The 17,404-nt window shown below is 37.9% G+C and overlaps 2 protein-coding genes across 3 annotated transcripts in view; one reads left to right on the top strand and one right to left on the bottom strand.

Moving 5' to 3' along the window:
- Positions 1-1,246: 1,246 nt before the first annotated feature.
- Positions 1,247-10,909, bottom strand: LOC111871125 (dual specificity tyrosine-phosphorylation-regulated kinase 2). The gene is made up of 2 exons (XM_023863975.2): positions 9,767-10,909; positions 1,247-6,093 (listed from the first exon to the last, which is right to left on the bottom strand). Exons 1-2 carry the CDS (start codon positions 10,721-10,723, stop codon positions 5,356-5,358), a joined length of 1,695 nt encoding a protein of 564 aa, XP_023719743.1. The 5' UTR covers positions 10,724-10,909; the 3' UTR covers positions 1,247-5,355.
- A 5,870-nt stretch (positions 10,910-16,779) lies between these two features.
- LOC111871104 overlaps positions 16,780-17,404 on the top strand; it is a 49,806-nt gene continuing 49,181 nt past the window's right edge. For both annotated transcript variants that reach the window (XR_004513737.1, XM_023863909.2), the window contains exon 1: positions 16,780-16,993. Coding sequence is in view for 1 of the 2 variants with exons in the window: in XM_023863909.2 (XP_023719677.1) it covers positions 16,896-16,993 (98 nt within the window). In the remaining variant the exon portion in view is untranslated. The remainder of the gene's footprint in view (positions 16,994-17,404) is intronic.

Genomic DNA, 17,404 nt, shown 5'->3' with positions numbered 1-17,404 from the left:
CAATTTTCATGCTATTATCCATCATCTTAATTTTTGCTTGAGATGTTGCAGAGACTTGACTCTGCCTACAAGGTAAAAATACCTACCTTGTTAGGCCCAACTGACAGAACTAGTTATTATTTCTGGACACAAGCAACAATGCAGAGCATTATATATAAAGCAAGCAAGTCTGAAACCATAAAAATACACATCAACTGCGTAAGTGAAATCATGCATCTATGGCTGTGCAGAATATTCCAACTGGAATCTAAAAAAACTACAGTCCAACACAAACTTGAAGCTGAAACCAACAAATCAAATTCAGAAAAAGGAAAACTGTATATTGTATACATAAATTCATTTTCTAGACATATTCAATTGACCTTTAAAAGCTTTGACAAGAAAATAATAAAACATAAAAAAGCACAATAAGTGCAGAGGATTAGAATTCAAGTAAGTAAAATTTCTTACATACCGATATAAACTTTACAACAGTTAAACAAATATTGAAAATAACTTAAGGAGGTGGGGTAGTATAGTCAGTAAAGCGGCCTCCGTAGTCTAGAGGTAATGTTCCCACCTCATGACTCGTAGTACGCGGGTTCAAATAGCCGGCGGAGGTCGTCGAATTTTTAAGGGCAGAAAAATTCAGGGAACAAGTCCTCCGGGAGGGACTTTAAGCCGTGGGTCCCGTCTCGTAGCTTTACGGCATGTAAAAGAACCTCATATCTCCAAAGGAGGTCACTGAGCCAAAATTATGGACATTTCCCGCCCAACAGCAGTCTCTAATACCTCTGGTAGATGGGGGAAGCATTATAGATACCTCTCAGCTAATAGAGCCGGTCTCGCTGGCTGGGCGGGACTGATGGTAAGCACCAGTACTGGTAGGATATAGAGACTGGTAGAAATCATAGAGGGAAGCACAATGGACCAATACAGGTCTAAGTGCATGGGGAAACCCATCCTCTCTAATAACTAACTAGTGTAGTCGGTATAGCGACTGGCTACGTGCTGGACTGCAGAAGAATTGGAGTTTGAGTCCCAGTAGGGTAAAAAATTTTCTCTTCTCCAAGTCATCCAGACTGGCTTTGGGGTCCACCCAAAAACCTATTCAATGGGTAGCAGTGGCTCTTTCCCAGGGGTAAAACAGCCGGGCATGAATCTGACCACTCACCTCTACCTAGTGCCCAGGTCAAGAAAATGTGGATCTATACATCCACTTCCCCATACACCTTCATGGCGTAGTGCTTAATTCCTCAAGCACAGGGACAGCTTTACCTAACTGGATGACAACACCTGCATAATAACTGCATGAACTTATCCTGTGGAACAAAGGGTAGATATTTCATCTGAGAATGGATACAGAGTCCAGTTTCCAAAACACTGTTTCAAGTAAGAATTAGGGTGATGGATCATGACCAGAAAATTTATCACTCATTACTACACCACTGTCACAAATTATTACAATTTTTAATTCATTATATTATTTTAACAGAAAGGAAAAGATCAAGATACAACCAAAATTCAAAGTATAAACAGTACTCAAAAATTATAAGAAAGAAAGATGAGCTCACATAATATACGAAAACACCTACTCGACAGCGCAGCCAGACTTTCATAACTCTCAGGTGGATAGTACACAAAAAGCCACAAATAATATTCCTTACTTTGCTTTCCTTGTATGTCATGTAATTTTATGTTTCCTTAACATCTGTCATCCTGAAGTACATGGATACTGATTTGGCTTGCTCATCATCCCAAGGTTATTAGCAGTTTGAGGCAATGGGTGTATGTCTCTCAGTAACAAACACAGACCCCTTTTTATCGCATACCCTACATACAATTAGGGTCCAAAACAAACTACCACACTTTCAGCTCTTCCTTTAACTTCATCTGAAGCATTCATCATTATCAAACATTAACCAGCAGAGGAAAGTTTCTCAACATAAAGATATTTTGTCCAAGTTGTATGTTGATATGTTTTTGATGAAAATGAAACAAGTGACACTGAATAACTGGTCAGCGACAAGGCCACATTGAGTTTAGGGATAGAAGAAAGTTCTAATCAGCACCTACTGTTCATTCTGTTGATGAAAAAAGGTAATACATGGTGCAGTTTATGAATGACCAAGTGATGAACCTTTCCTTGGAAAAAGGTTTGAATGTACACATCGACAATCCTGGGAGTCCAATAACTGGTGACAATAATACAAGTGTCTAATTGTAATCACACTCAAAATGCAGAACAATGGAAAGTAACACCTAAAATATTGAGGTGGTCCAATGTTACAACCATTGGAATGAAGAATATTTCAGTGTTGATAACTCTAACTGAACAGGTCATAAGAAGACAATTTAAGGTACAGACATGCCAGATCAGGAAGTACTACTCAGGTCTCAGGGCAACTGCCAAATAGTCTGAAAAACCAGTCCTCTAGTCATCTGAGCTATGCAATGTTTAACGCATTTTGTGAAAAATTTAAACATGAATAAAACAGTAAAACCATACATTTCTGCATGAGGTCAGGAAGGTGTGAATTTTTAGAAGGGTAGAAATGAATTTGGGCCTGATGAGTCTGAGCTTACAGAGAAATAACCACCACCAAAAGTATCCTAAACAGAACTCTCCAGGCAGATTCTCAAGACTACAAACAAACAAACAAAAACAGAAGTACTTGTGTCTGGAGAGGTGTTTCATGAAACACAGTGTAGGGTTTATGCTTCACATAGAAAGCATTATGAAAAAAGATGTACTTGTAAATTTTATGTTCTCCCACTACTCAGAAGTTTATTTCATGAAGTCTGTATGCAGTTTTCCCAGTTTTAGGCTATGTAAAGAGTGCCTCAAAAGACGGAGCATTTACATCCTTACGAAAATTCGAGAATTGTGGGACATAAAGAAAGGAGCATGCCAGTCCGCAATGTGTTACAGCATACATTCAGTCCACAACCATGGCCCACATGAGAGCTTTGTGCATGAATACTGCACATCTCTGTCGCTGGTGTAACTCTGAACAATGCTACAATACATAAGGCTGCTGACAGTATGGCTCTTCTCCTTATTGTATGCATTAGTGTTCAACTGATTTTTATAAACTGGTATTCATACTCAAGTATTAGGTCTGTACCATTCTCAAAATTTTGTGCAGCCAAAAGTAGGTCATTTGAAATAGAAATTTATAAAACAGAAGCAACAAAGGGTCAAATGGCATTAATCTGATTCATAGTGACACCCTTAGTACAATTTCAGTATGTCTGCAAGCCCACTGCTGTTGTTCCTTACATCTACCACAACCAACTGGCAACTCAAGTCTTAGCATCATGTACAGGTCAGGGTCTTCCTATACCAGGCAAACTCTGTACACATACCAGCTCCAAATGTTAATTGACTCCTGTTATTAATATTACTAAATCACCAAGCAAGGTGGCTCAGATGGTAATCCTTCAGACATATTTGGAAAGTGCCTGGTTTGAATATCAGCTGAGACAACTATCTAACAGAGGTTCTGCATAGTTTTGTTCAGCCCTTTCAAAACAAATGCTGGAACGGTACACAATTTAGGCACAACTATTTCTTTTTGGATCCATTTCAATCCACCAGTCACTAATTATCCTACCATTCAATGCAGTATAGCCTAAGTTATCAACAGCATCACTAAATAAAAATTAAATAAACAAAATTTACCATTCCCCCCCCCCATTCCAGACTTTATGGAATATAACATCAGAAATGACCTATAAGCTGTTTTCATGTCAAACGGATGGTTTATGTTCCTTCTGTAAGAATATGTACAGTACATATTCCACACAGCAATTAAGTGTAATATAGGAAACAGAGATGCCCACTTCTTTTGTCCAAGATGTGTCAATATGTAAACATACATCCACCCACACTTTCTGCAGTCCAAAGAGCACATTAAAATTACATAACAATATTGTGTTTTACTGAAAGCCCACTCTTCTGTTCACTAAGGAAGAAAACTGCTGACTTCAAGGATATAATAGTGTTATAAAAAGAGAACATTAAAGATATGGAAGGAGAAATTTTGAAACACAATGCTGCCAGGTGAAAAGTGGCACTACTGGCAGGGTTTTGGACTGGATATAATTGGGTATATAATAAAGTATGCAAGAAGGCAGAATTCTTCACGTAAAGCTTTAAGAGATGTAAGACGGATGAACACTACTTCCTTCATCCCTTCCGAAAGGTTTATCAAAAGAAAATATTTTGTTTGTTGTTTCCCCCTTGAAATTCCACACCCAACCTGATACGAGGTTTACAGGCCTGGGAATGGACCACAGTATAAACAAGAATGGTGAAACAGGTTGGTGGTTAATGAGACAAGGCCAATCCTGAGATGTCATTCTGGTGGTCTCCTAGATGAAGGAAGACTGCTTGGATATGGAGCACTGAAACACCGCAGAATGAGATTTAAATGTCTTTTTTTGGAGTTAACTAATCAAAATGGAATGAAAGATATAATGCTGCCTGGTGAAATGCCTTCTAAGATCTCATTTATTTTGTATATTAGATAAGAAACTAGCGTGTACTGTCTTTGTACATAAATTGGGTCATTAGGAAATGATAGGACATTCTTCTGGACAGTGCATGCTCCAGCTGCACCATCAATGTCATGCAAGTGAAATGTCATGTAACATTTTAATACACAGTGAGATGTATATGCATTTATTCCAAATGGGCTCTGTCATCTTGATGACAGCAACCAGATGAGTGGGAAATGTAATCAGTAAAAATTATCACAAAATTAAAAAAGGTAAAGGTCTCTATGTCAACCCTTGTGACCATGACAATTGGCAAGTGGCAGTACTAATGACTTGGTTCCTGAAATGGGCTTGATTACTAGCAGGGTACTATATGAAGATTACTGTGATGTGAGAATGTTAACTTCCATGGGATGATGTATATTCATATACAACAACTTTCCACAATTTTTTGTTATCACAGTTTCATTCCATCAGCTGCTCAACAGTTCACAACCTCTGAACAGTGTACTGGATAACATGTGACTCTTAGATGTCTATCGTTAATGATTTTAACAATGGTTAACATAAACCCATTCACTCAAAAATTACATGTATATACTTATTTACACAAACAAAAAATTTTCAGTCAATATAATGGGCAAAATTCATTGCCATGAAATTGTATAAATACAAATTTTGGATGAAAAAACACTGTTATATTTTAAATTGTGCAAAAGTGAGACAGTAATGTAATCACCAAATTTTATCTATGTATAAATTTTCTGGAAGCAACAGTCTGGCCACCTCTGATCAAATTCAACCAAACCTTTCACCCTTCAAAACACTTTACAACATGGCATGATTAAACACATTTGGAAGCAGAGCAAGTGGTTATGTGTTGGTGGGGATCTGAGGTAATTTTGTTGAGTGATGAGAGTGACGTGAATGAACGGTGCTTGCTCTATCATCAGAAAGCTGAACTCTAAGTTTATTGGTGCTTAAACCACCACTTCCAATGGTGGTAGTTTTGCTTGAATTTCTGGATGATGATGATGATGTTCGAAGACCAGAAGACTGAGTGTCATTTTTGTCTGCAGGGGGCCTTGGGAGTCGTCTCCTTAGCCAAGCATGCCGTAGGGCAGCAGCAGGTGTCATCCTTGCATCTGGATCCCATTCTAAACACCTTCGGATAAAGTCCAAAAACAGAGGGTCATCACAGCCTTTAAGAGCCCGTTTAAGCTCTTTGGAACCTGGAGGACCCCGGGTTTTGCCTCTTCGAGAAAGTCCTCCACCCAACACTGTTGTCCCATCGGGAAGAGTTGTAGCAGTGCAATATCGTGGATATCCTTTGGAACTAATGAAGTTCTTTGAACGCTTCGATACTTCCAAAAGTTTCTGAGGTGGCATACCCAGCAACTCTATGATGCAGGCTAGCTGGTCCCCTTCATCTTCACCTGGCAGTAGTGGGAAACCCGTAAGTAGTTCCGCCAAAATACATCCTAAACTCCACATATCAATGGGCATACCGTAATGTGCTCCCAGTATGACTTCTGGAGCACGGTAAAACCGGGACTGGATGTAAGTGTAAACACGCTGATGTTCATAACAACTGGACCCAAAATCAATTACCTGGAACATCAATGTAAGTGTTAGTTGAGAGCTGTTTATAATTCCATAACCAACTAATAACAGTGATGTGAACCTCAGTGATGTTTACATCTCATACACAGAATGTGAGGTTGAGTTTCAAAGTGAGGACAATGATTACACTGTCTTATATTTTTATCTGTACTGCTAATATCTGAGTGTTTGCTGTGCATTTTATTTACAATACTTGTATACAGTTATTTAATGGGCTGAAATTTTGACAAACTGCACTTCTTCTTTGTGAAGAATAGTGGAATGCTGTAACGAAAAAAAATCAAATCACTTATGTGAAAATATATTAATGAAGTTAAATAGAAATCCAGTCTTTGAACAAATCAGCAGTTGGACTGTGTTTAATTCTGTATGAGAATCATGTGCTTCATGAATATGTGATTAAAGGGCAAAACTTTGTTGGGAATTGTCGTGTCTTCTTCAGATATCCAATGAAGTTTGCTTTATATTTTTTCAGTCCCATAATATTTTTTACAATGTTACCACATATGACATGCACTTGCCAGACTTCAGGCATATGCTACAACAATAGCTGCATTATTCTTAAGAAATATAAGTTAGTGAGAATAAAAACAAAAATGATAACTTGATTACGTAAGATCAGTTGTTGTTGCACTGAAAATATGTCACTGGATGATTCAAATCTTGACACAAAATCCATTTAGGTAGTTCACAAAAAAAAATAGTAAACTAAAAAAAATAATGTACAAGTGAATCAGCCAGTTGTAGTGTCTGTTTTAAAAGTACATGCAGCACCAGGCAGTGCTGACTTCATATAAATAAGCCATGAATGTATTTAAAGTGAAGCTTGTTGGAAGTTTGTTCCTTAGCTAATGTTATGTATTATAAGTATTGTGTTGAATGTAGCATGGTAGCTTTTGAAGACTATGTAAGGTCTCCTTGTATCAAAATTGTTACATCAGATGTAACATCAAAATTGTATGTCAGTTTCTTATCACTATCATTAAGTTACAGGCTGATGGATCTGAAGTTAGTATAGAAACTTGCTGCAATATGACAGGAACACTGTTGAAATTCAATATGATTCTGAAGCAAGAAAGTTCCTCTATATAGTATTTCTTACTGCTTGCTCTATACAATACCAATCCTTCATTCAACATGACATTACAATACAGAAATTTGTTTCTGTGTTTTTGGTTCATAGGAGCAGAGTGAAGTGTTAACATGTTGTGAGTTGGTCCATTGTTCAGGGAGCAGGTTACCCACACTGCACATATTTTCCATTCCAAGTGCCATGCTTCTCAGAATTAAATGGAATTTGACTTAAGATACAAAGAATACAAGAATATACCATCTACACAACAACACTCTGTATTTGAAAACAAAGAAGACAATACTGTATCAACATTTTATTTATTAAAGCTTTTTATGGATGTGACATGTTTTGGCCCCTATATCAGGCATAGAGTGTTTGGCTTTAAGCTTCTGAACTGCATCCAGTTATCATTCAGTTCACTAATTAAGGATCCTTATTGTGTTTTTAGACTTGATTCAAATACATAAATATACATAAAATAAGTCTTGGTCAAAATTTTAACTGAATGTACTTAAATAATACAATGAAAATTATAACCTAAAGAGTTAAAGTTAAAAACATGAGAAATTAAAGAACCAGATGCTGAAGATTAAGACTATAAAAAAAAAAATTAAAAATTGTGTATTAATTGTAGGACTCTGCGACGGCTACGTGTTTACTCATATTTGCTAGCGGAAGGGACTATACCATAGGGCGCCCGCATAACGGAATCTTCTCCTGTGGGGTAGGTCATAGCACGACCTTAATACTGTCTTGAACTTAAGCTCATAATTCAGTGACGTGATGTGCATTAAGTTGTTCTATTCTTGGGAGTGGAATACATGCAAGCTGCTCACTATATTGGTGTTGTCGCTATGATGTAGCGTTACGGTCTAAGCTACTTGTAGCTTAGGAGGAGCTTAGTAGCTACAGTAGTACAGAATGTCGTTGTGTCATGGTATATTCTTGTATGTTCATATCTTACTTTTTTTTATGTTCAATTTCAGTGATCCCAAGTCAATAATATCAAAACAGTGATTTCCTCCAGTATGTGAGTGGAATACATGCACGCTGCTCACTATATTGGTGTTGCCACTATGATGTAGCGGTATGGTCTAAGCTACTTAATTTAATGAAGGAATCAGTGGACAGACAGATAATTGCAACTGGGTTGAGTTTGGAAGGAAGAACACTAGAAACATTAATAATGTTAATGTCTAAATTATACTCCAACATTATCAATTACACAAATTTAAATTCCCCAATCTCATATAACTAGAAAATCTAATGGAACTTATATAGGAATTACAATTCCATAAATTAGCATATTATTTCAGAATAAATTGCAGATTTTATTCTTATGCTATCACTCTTAAAGTAAATGTACGTACTTTTTAGCTTGTTATTTCTTTTCCACACTGAGGCTATGGTTTCTTTGATCCCAACTTTTTAATTTAATTCTTCCCTTCCAAACATACCATCAGTCTTGCTTGAAATGTGCAACAGTGAGCATATCATCCAATAAGGAACAATTTTGAAGTTGTAAATTTAATCCATTTTCTGTTACATTCATCAAGTTGCCACACCTATAACTGTTCCATGCATCAATCCTCCCTGAGAACTTAATGTTCACTCAACTGGTGAAGAAATTCCATGTCTTTTGTGGAACCTAAAGATTCATTTCTGTACAATGACTGACTTTTTGGACACTATCCATCATCCTACGTTTATTTAGAGTTCTGCCTTCTGGGATATAACTCTGTGTAGTCTGCTGAAAGTCATCCGGTGTTTTCTGCCTGCTTCATGCTGGTTTCTTGCTTGGCATGCTCTTCAATTCTAAAGATGGAGGCCATACATTCTTTAAAACATTGGTTTACTTTCACTGGACTACACAGATTTATATTCTGGAAGATGTAACTCTTTAATTGAATGTTACTTTCTTCTTGGGCTGAATGCTTGCATCCTTACAAGGCAAAATTAACACACAACTTTCTCTAAGTCACCTAAATACCTCGAGTATACTAGTCTTTCTGAAATTAACTGATACTCCTGTGTAAGCGTATAACACAGCCATATGTAGTCCTTTGTAAACTCTAAATTTTCCATTGCTTATACTACTATAAAATGGTAAAATCTGTTCAGATATAAAAATGTTACTGTAGGTAATATATGGTACTTCTCTTAAAGAACATACCTCATATTCTGCCATCATCAATGTAAGAAGCATATCACTACAAAATTCCATGTCCCTGACACTTCAATTTCAGATGAATATATGTAAGTCATATCTCTCATAAATTAATTCCTTGTACAAATAGTCCAATACAGAAGAAACCCCCACATCCAACTTGAATGAAACTGTCTCTCTTAATGACATTTTAACAATCTTTATATTCATTCTTGTATGTATCTACTATTTTATTCTGCTTGTCTGCGATAAGTCTTCATCCTTATATGAGCAGCAAAAATATTACCATCCTACCCAAGCCAATGTTGCATTGTGTTTCACTGTCCATCTGTTAGTATTCAAACATTCAATAATATTGCACTTATGAAAATTAAAACTACTACTTTCATTACACAACTTCTCTATGAAACAATACATACCTTTATGCCACTCCTGCCCTGTTGCTTGAGCAAGACATTCTCGGGTTTCATGTCACAGTGAATAATTTTATTCTTGTACAGGGCATCCAAGCATTGCAAGAGTGAGTGGGAAAATTTTCGCACTAATTGGAGACTAAAACCTTGAAATTTGTTCTTCTTAATTAGTTCATACAGGTTTATTGATAGCAATTCAAAAGTTATGCACATATGATTTCGGAATGTGAAACTATCATACATATGAATGATGTTCATTGTATTATCCTTATCTTGTTTTCGTAGATGTTCTAAAATTCGAATTTCTTCCTGTGCCTGTCTGTGAAACCTCTTCTCATTCCGCACCATTTTCAGAGCTACATGTTCATGGTTTTTGTGATCATATGCCTTTACTACCTGTCCAAAACTCCCTTTTCCAATCACTTTTAAAACTTCATATCTGTATGCTACGTGATCGTGCGGTATATGAACATACGAGCCTTGTTCATTGTCATAACCACAGTTGTTTGGAGTCCCTATTATTCCAGGCCTCTTTTTCGCATTGGCACCAATAAAATAAATTTGAGGGTAGCTGAAAATTTCATGTTGTTCATAAGGAGTGAGCTTGTTCATATACAATTTCATTACTTGGTCAGGAGTAGCAACCATGGTCTTTGGTTTTGTTGAACCATTTTTATTTTGAACTGGACTGTTCGTTCCATCAGAAGCAACAGAATTGACTAAAGGCAGAGACTGATTCACAGTACTAGGCTGATTTGGTATTTGTAAAGTTGAGACTTGGAGGGCAAGCAGTTCCTGGCCAGTCTTCAGTGGTGGCAGATGGTTACTATTTTCCTTAATGTGAGACAGGTATGTCTCACTCGGGGTGTTCGATGGTGCCCCATTAATGTTGGCCAGCAAGGAACGTGTGCGTGATAACGGCATATCAGATGAAAATTGGTTTCCTACAGTTGCACTAGGCATTCCCCATTTGTACAAGTTCCGCCACCGTAACTTCCTCACACATCCCAGTTACCGTCTAAACGAATCAGATACGAATTTCATCTTGCGAGATTCAAAGTTTGAGGTTCTCTCACGCTGAGAAACCCCAAAAACAACACATTCTGTTTCTAAACAGTCGCCATCAAAACGTACATATACAACCCTACGTCGCCATTTTGAAAACATTGACGAGTACTTTCAGTTACGGACATTAAACGACGTTCGGAACGCTCGAAACCGCTCGGAACATTGTGATCTTTGGAATGTAACAGTTGGAAAGATAAATCGTCCCATTAGGAAGCGGTTCCTGGTTAATAAAAGTGGGAAATATGGCGGGGACTTAGTTAAAAAAAAAAGTAATTGTGTGAATATTATACTTGCAAACAGTGAAATCACATCATCCGAGAGGCACCCATCTCTAAATTCTACAGAGTAGATAATGAAAAGTTCAGTCCAGTGTGACATACGAGTTTACAACACTTCAGTCCTCATTCGCCTTACATGTTTCGATTCAAGAGAATCATCCTCAGAGGCGCACCACTACGATAAGGAAACATTTCACATAAGATATTTTAACAATATGCACTTTAGATATGACTAATGCCCTCTATATAAATTTTGTAATCACGGTTGATTTTGATGTTTATCTTAGGCAGTCACAATGGCGCTTCTTGAAGTTTAGATTTACTTATGATGAGTTTCTTTTAGTGTATTTCCTGGTTATCCTGACTGGGGTTTTACTGCACGCAATATGATGTTCACTTTTCCATACAGTAGCCTCCCAATATATTTAAAATTGTATTAAAATTTCCATGTAAACAATTAGTTATTATATTAAAATATCTTGAGCCGACATTGGGTCATGTTGTTTTCCTCCTGATGGTGGGAGATGTCGTTTATTTCTCTTGGTTTTATGTTCTTATTGTTAGTAGTGTAGTTCACGTGCGTGCTGTGTCGTTTGTACTACGTTGTTTCCAATCATCAGTTCATGAAGAGTACTACCTATGTGGGTCGTAACGACATATAATCTGGTAGTTCATCGACATTTCGGAAGAACTTACTGCCGCCAACCTCAAGTTCGAAAAGTATCCAGCAAGAAGCAGGTGGCAAGCAAAGGTCATTTGCTACTTGTTTGGCTTGCATTTCAAATCTGAAGATGGAGGCAGTGTGTTCATCAGGAACGTTAGTGAAATTTTTCTCAGTCACTGATGTGAGAGCCTGAAATATAACATGCTCCGAATATGCTTTTCCGTTAGACTGAAAGGCTAAATTTCACATCCATATACAATACCTGAAATTGAATCTTCTACGAGTACACTGTAATCATAACCATTTCAGAAAGATGACTGGAGGAAAGAGCATTAGAAACTAAATTATAGCATTTCTCGAATTCAATATGTTCCATCCTGGATAAGTGACCATTTGTGCTAGATTTTCGGGGACAGTCCCCGACTGCTTTTGTTACCGTTTTGTTAAATAAATTAATGAAATTTGAAAAGAGCAGGTAACTGGGATACCTCAGTCGGTATAGCGACGGGCTACAGTGTAACCGATCAGTTGAGATTAATTGATTGCAAAGATTTCAAGTGCGAATCAATGGTTACCTTCGTTTATGCTGCTTAAGCTCTTGGGAAAATGACAGATGATTCCAAATATGTGAACTTTGTTACTTTGCTTGCGACGTATCTGACCGTAAGCACATGAAGCAGTTTCCCATTTTAGTATATTATTTTCAGGCACTTGATTGGTAAAACTCGGCGAAGAAGAAAATTCTTACTTCTGTAGAAATATCACGGGAAACTACAGATATAATATCTATACAAGTGATGAAAGCAATTGCTAATTATATGTCATTTAGAGACGAGGGCAGTAGGGTTATCAACCTGTAATACCAACACAAACTTGGGAGTTTGCTCAGAAGGGATAAGGAACACATGTTAAGTAAGTTCAAATTAAACAGAAACATTATTGATTTTGGCTGAAGTGATCATATAATTTATAACTGCACTAAGGCAGCTTTTGATTCCATGCCTGTAGATATCGAAGTACTTGTTACGAAAATCTTTGGGCATTTTCACATATACACGGTTCCTGTAGAACACCTAAAAGATTCTGTGATTTCGTCGGGCAAGAGTATAAGAAAATACTCGGTTATGCAATGTACTATTCATTGAAGTCTTTTGTCAGAAACACATTTCCCAAAAGTATTGAAACTGTTTTTTTTAACAGCAAGACAGATCCGTGGCTAAGCTTCGCTCATTCCCAAGTATTGCATTTATCATGAAGCGATTACATTTTTTAAGGTGATGACAAGTGAGCATCCGAATCAGCACTAGCTGTGAAAACTATGTTGTTAAAATTACAAACACTACTCGACGAACTTTTTATCCCGAACATGGTGAAGAAGTTGCTATGTGATACCGTACAAGATTGTGAATTAACAATGCAAAGGTATTTCAGAACGTCAAAAGATTTTTTTCGGTACTGCGTTATCTTATTTGGGGGCATGGAATGAAAACAATGAAAATCTATCGATGTTCAGCTGCTTTCTTTAGGATATGGTGAGTATAAGGGAAAATTTTGACGGTGTAATCGATCTGCTGTTCTCAGAGTGTGAAGTTTTAATTGTCAATCCTGACGAACTTTTTGATGAATACAATTATTTACGCTGTCTTCTGTCAAAGAAGGAAGTGAATGGTTTGCGTTTGAAAGAAAACATTCCGCATGACAAAGGTATTATATACCGTTAAATACAAACTACTTTCTCTGGCTCCGCAAAGTGAATTCAGAATGGCTAGTCCCAGAAAATGCCAGGGAAAATGTGGTCACTTTCTTAATAACCCCGATCACTGTCTCATTCATGTTCTTCCGGGTCAGATTTCGGCCCTATGAATATTACCTTCCCTTCGGCCACAGCAGTCGCGCGGTCTCAGGGCGGCCGCACACCAACTGCGTGAAGAAGACATGAGACAATAGACGCAGTCTTGCTTCATTCGTGATTCGTCAGCATAAAGCTGACGTCAGCATCATGACTCAGACCGTTGTGCGGCAATTTTCATAATCTCATTCGTTTCAACTGTGCTTCTTTCTTTGCGCCATGTCACAGACATCGTGTCTTGACTGTTACATGTCTTGACGTATGCCGGTGTGCGGCCTACCTAAGGCATGAACTTTCTCGCCCGCTCGGACGCTGGGATCGTGGGTTCTAATCCCATATAAGGTATGGATGTTCGGTGTGTCTATGATTTTATTCTGTGTTTGTCTTGTCCTCTGTTTAGGTAGCGGCCTTGCGACGGGCTGATCACTTGCCCAAGGACTTCAGCCGTCTAAGAAAATTGGTCATGGAAGTGATTAAGAAGCTTGGGCCCTGAATGCGCTGGAAGAGCCATTGCAAAAAAGAACATGAAACTTTCCCAGTATAGTCATCTCGCTCCCCTCAGTCCCGTAAGTTATCTTTTGATATATCACAAATTAACTGATTTAGAGGAAAGAATCAATCGTTGTTCTGTATAAAGGAAAAATTGCATCGTCTCCAAAATCAACGCTGGGAAATATTAATGAATGTTATGCATAGGAATGTTTATATTATCACGTGTAGGGGTCATTAACGACCTGGTTTTAGATTGGATATTGGATTTGACAACTTACAGGTCGTAACTACAGATCATCATCATCATCATCATCATCATCATCATCATCATCATCATCATCATCATCAGTAATCTGTCAGGCGACAGGTCCACAGTCTCTTCCAAAACAATTCCTCCACTTAATGCGATCTAGAGCTTTCTCCTTCAAATGACAGTATCCTCTTCTGTCCCCAAGGTCATCCAGCATCCTCTTATGTCTTCTTCCTCGTCTTCTTGTCACTTCTATCCGCCCCTCTATCTTTCCTTCGATAACTTCTTTTAGAAGGCAGTTTCTGCATAAAACATGACCAATCCAATTAGCCTTCCGTTTTCTTATTTCGTGTAGAATATTCCTCTGCTCACTGACTCTAATTAACACTTCTTCATTTCTCACATAATCGGTCCAACTGATCTTCTCCATCCTTCTCCAACACCACATTTCGAAACTTTCCAGATATTTCTGATCTACTGCCCTAAGTGTCCATGTTTCAGCCCCATACAGAGCTATGCTCCAAATGTAGCATTTCACTAGTTTCTTCCTCAAATTTAAGTCCAATTTGCTGGTAAAAAGATTCTTCTTCTTGCTAAATGCAGCTTTTGCCATGGCAATCCTGGATTTAATTTCACAAGTACACCTTCCATCATCTGTTAACAAGCTACCCAAATATTTAAAACATTTCACATTCTCCAGTTGTTTTTGGTCTATCTTTATTGTGACTGGGGTTGGTTGTCTCGAAATTTTCATTACTTTTGTTTTCTCCACATTCATTTCCATGCCATAGCACCTTCCAATTTCAATTAGATAAACTACAGATAAACAGACTTAATTACCTTCGCATTTAAAATTACTGTACACATAGGAAATAAAGCCTTCTATTTGAAATATCGTCAATATACTCGTACACGTACACCGCTGTCCAAAAAGTATCCGACTTAATTTTTTGCCACTGTAAAGGTTTGGCCACACAGAGCGCTACGTACGCTATGTTCGCTATACGAACAGAAAAATATCTCCCTTTATTGCCAATGTGACTGGCCACACAGACTTCCGTACGCTACGTGCGCTATGTTCCCTATGTTACGTGCGTCGCAGAGTGTACACAGCGTACGTAGCGTACATAGCGTAGCGCTCTGTGTGGCCGAACCTTAAGTAATGGCCAAAGGGGTGAGGAAACTGAGCGTAGTGGTAGAAGGGACTGTCATACGCATGCGTGAATTTTTGCTGCCAGATAACGAAGTGGTGTAACGCGTGTTCGTCCCATTCTCGTTTCTCTCAAGATCCTCAAGATGCTCAAGATGACGGAACGCTTGGACCAGCGATACTGCAACAAGTTTTCTCAGAAACTTGAAGATGCCCAAGCGGAAACAATCCGCAAAATTCAGCAGGCTTTCGATGATGATGCAATGAGGGTCACTCAAATTAAAGAGTGGCTCAACCGCTTTAAAGATAGCCGTATGTCGGCGGACAGTACAGAGTCATATTTAACATTAGCTCTCCTTCGGTCGGATCAGTCTAATAGGCTTATAAACTTGAAGTAGAGGAAGATGTCTTACAATCATTTCTTTTGCGGTGTTCTTTGTCGAACGGAAAATACATTCTTCCACATATCGTCCATAAAAGATACGGGGATCATTCCTACAACTCCGTCCTTGGAATTATCAGAATTATTCATCACTGTTCACCACTTCTTCGGTTGTGAGACAGATGGAACCAGTAAGGATATGTTTTTTAAACTATAATAATTGTTGCATTATGGAGAGAAATGCATTGTGAACACTGAATTGAAATAACCGAACCGTTAATTTCGGAGACTTTTTGAAGCCATGTTATAGGCAATCCGTTGCCAACATTGAGGGTTGGGAGCGTGCACGGGGAACCTAGTGTATTCTGCTTAACAGAGCACAACGTCGCTAGACCTTAAGTTGTGTTGTACGGCGCTTCTTAATGTGTTGTGCAGTCAATTGTATATTCTTTTTACGCTTATACTACGAAACAGCACTAATCGTGAGGTTCCAGGGGCCACTATGTGTAATAAGGAGCGTTCCATATTATTCAGAGACACAGTCTTACCGCGCTGAACTTCTCACGTTCGTACGGACCTGTAATCCTCATGGGCAGTTCTTCGCATTGTTACAAGGCAAATCAAGTTGCCACATTACTTGAATACAAGAATATAACCGTAGTTGTACGTTGTGTAGATGTTAGTTTGTATCAGTTTTTTAACTTATTTGCATTAAGTATGGAGGAAAATACAGTAAACAATTTCGCCAATGATTATTTATAAAGCCTGTAAGGCAATAGTCCAAAAGCGGAATATAGCACATATTGATTTTTGAGCTTCGAAACGGCTAACCAATCGCAGAAGAGCTCACTATTTTGAAAGGGTGAGGTTTCGATGCTCGTTTGGTTAGCCATATTTAAATGGACGGCCATTATGCAGCAGGGTTGTTATGTTCTTCAGAAATAAGCTGTTTTGAAGCAGTGAAGTACTGAATTTAGAAAGATTATACGGACATATCTCTCAATGCAGGTAGCTACATTATTTAGAGAAACAGCCACGCTCCTGGGAGCTAGTATGGAAGCTCAAGACCCATCTGGAACAGAATCACAAGCCCTTAAATTGTGAGTAGGTAGTGTAAACAGTACTTACGAAGTGATCATAAATCCACTTGTTTTCGTGAAAAAATATTATGTTTTCGTTTATCGGCCCCGCAAAGTGTATAAGTAAACATGGCAGGTATTCAAAACACCTACATTACGTTGTGAGAGATGTCAGTCATTTGAGATACAAGGTTAAGCCCGCATATGTACGTATGTAATGTAGGTATATTCTGTATATGAGCATAGTTGATGAAGAACCATGCTTTTTTAACAGTGGAGTACTGTTTATAAGCTATGTATGGGTTAAAACTATAAAACAGTTGTGACAAAATAAGAATAAGAAATTAATCCATATTGTTGTATAACAATTGCCAATGTAACAAAGTTGAAATTGAAAGTTTTTTTTTCATTCAACCAAAATTTATTCTGTAA

This window comes from Cryptotermes secundus, unplaced genomic scaffold (assembly GCF_002891405.2).
Source record: "Cryptotermes secundus unplaced genomic scaffold, Csec_1.0 scaffold250, whole genome shotgun sequence".
In the NCBI taxonomy this organism is placed as follows: domain Eukaryota; kingdom Metazoa; phylum Arthropoda; class Insecta; order Blattodea; family Kalotermitidae; genus Cryptotermes; species Cryptotermes secundus.
This window is presented reverse-complemented; position numbering and strand designations above follow the sequence as displayed.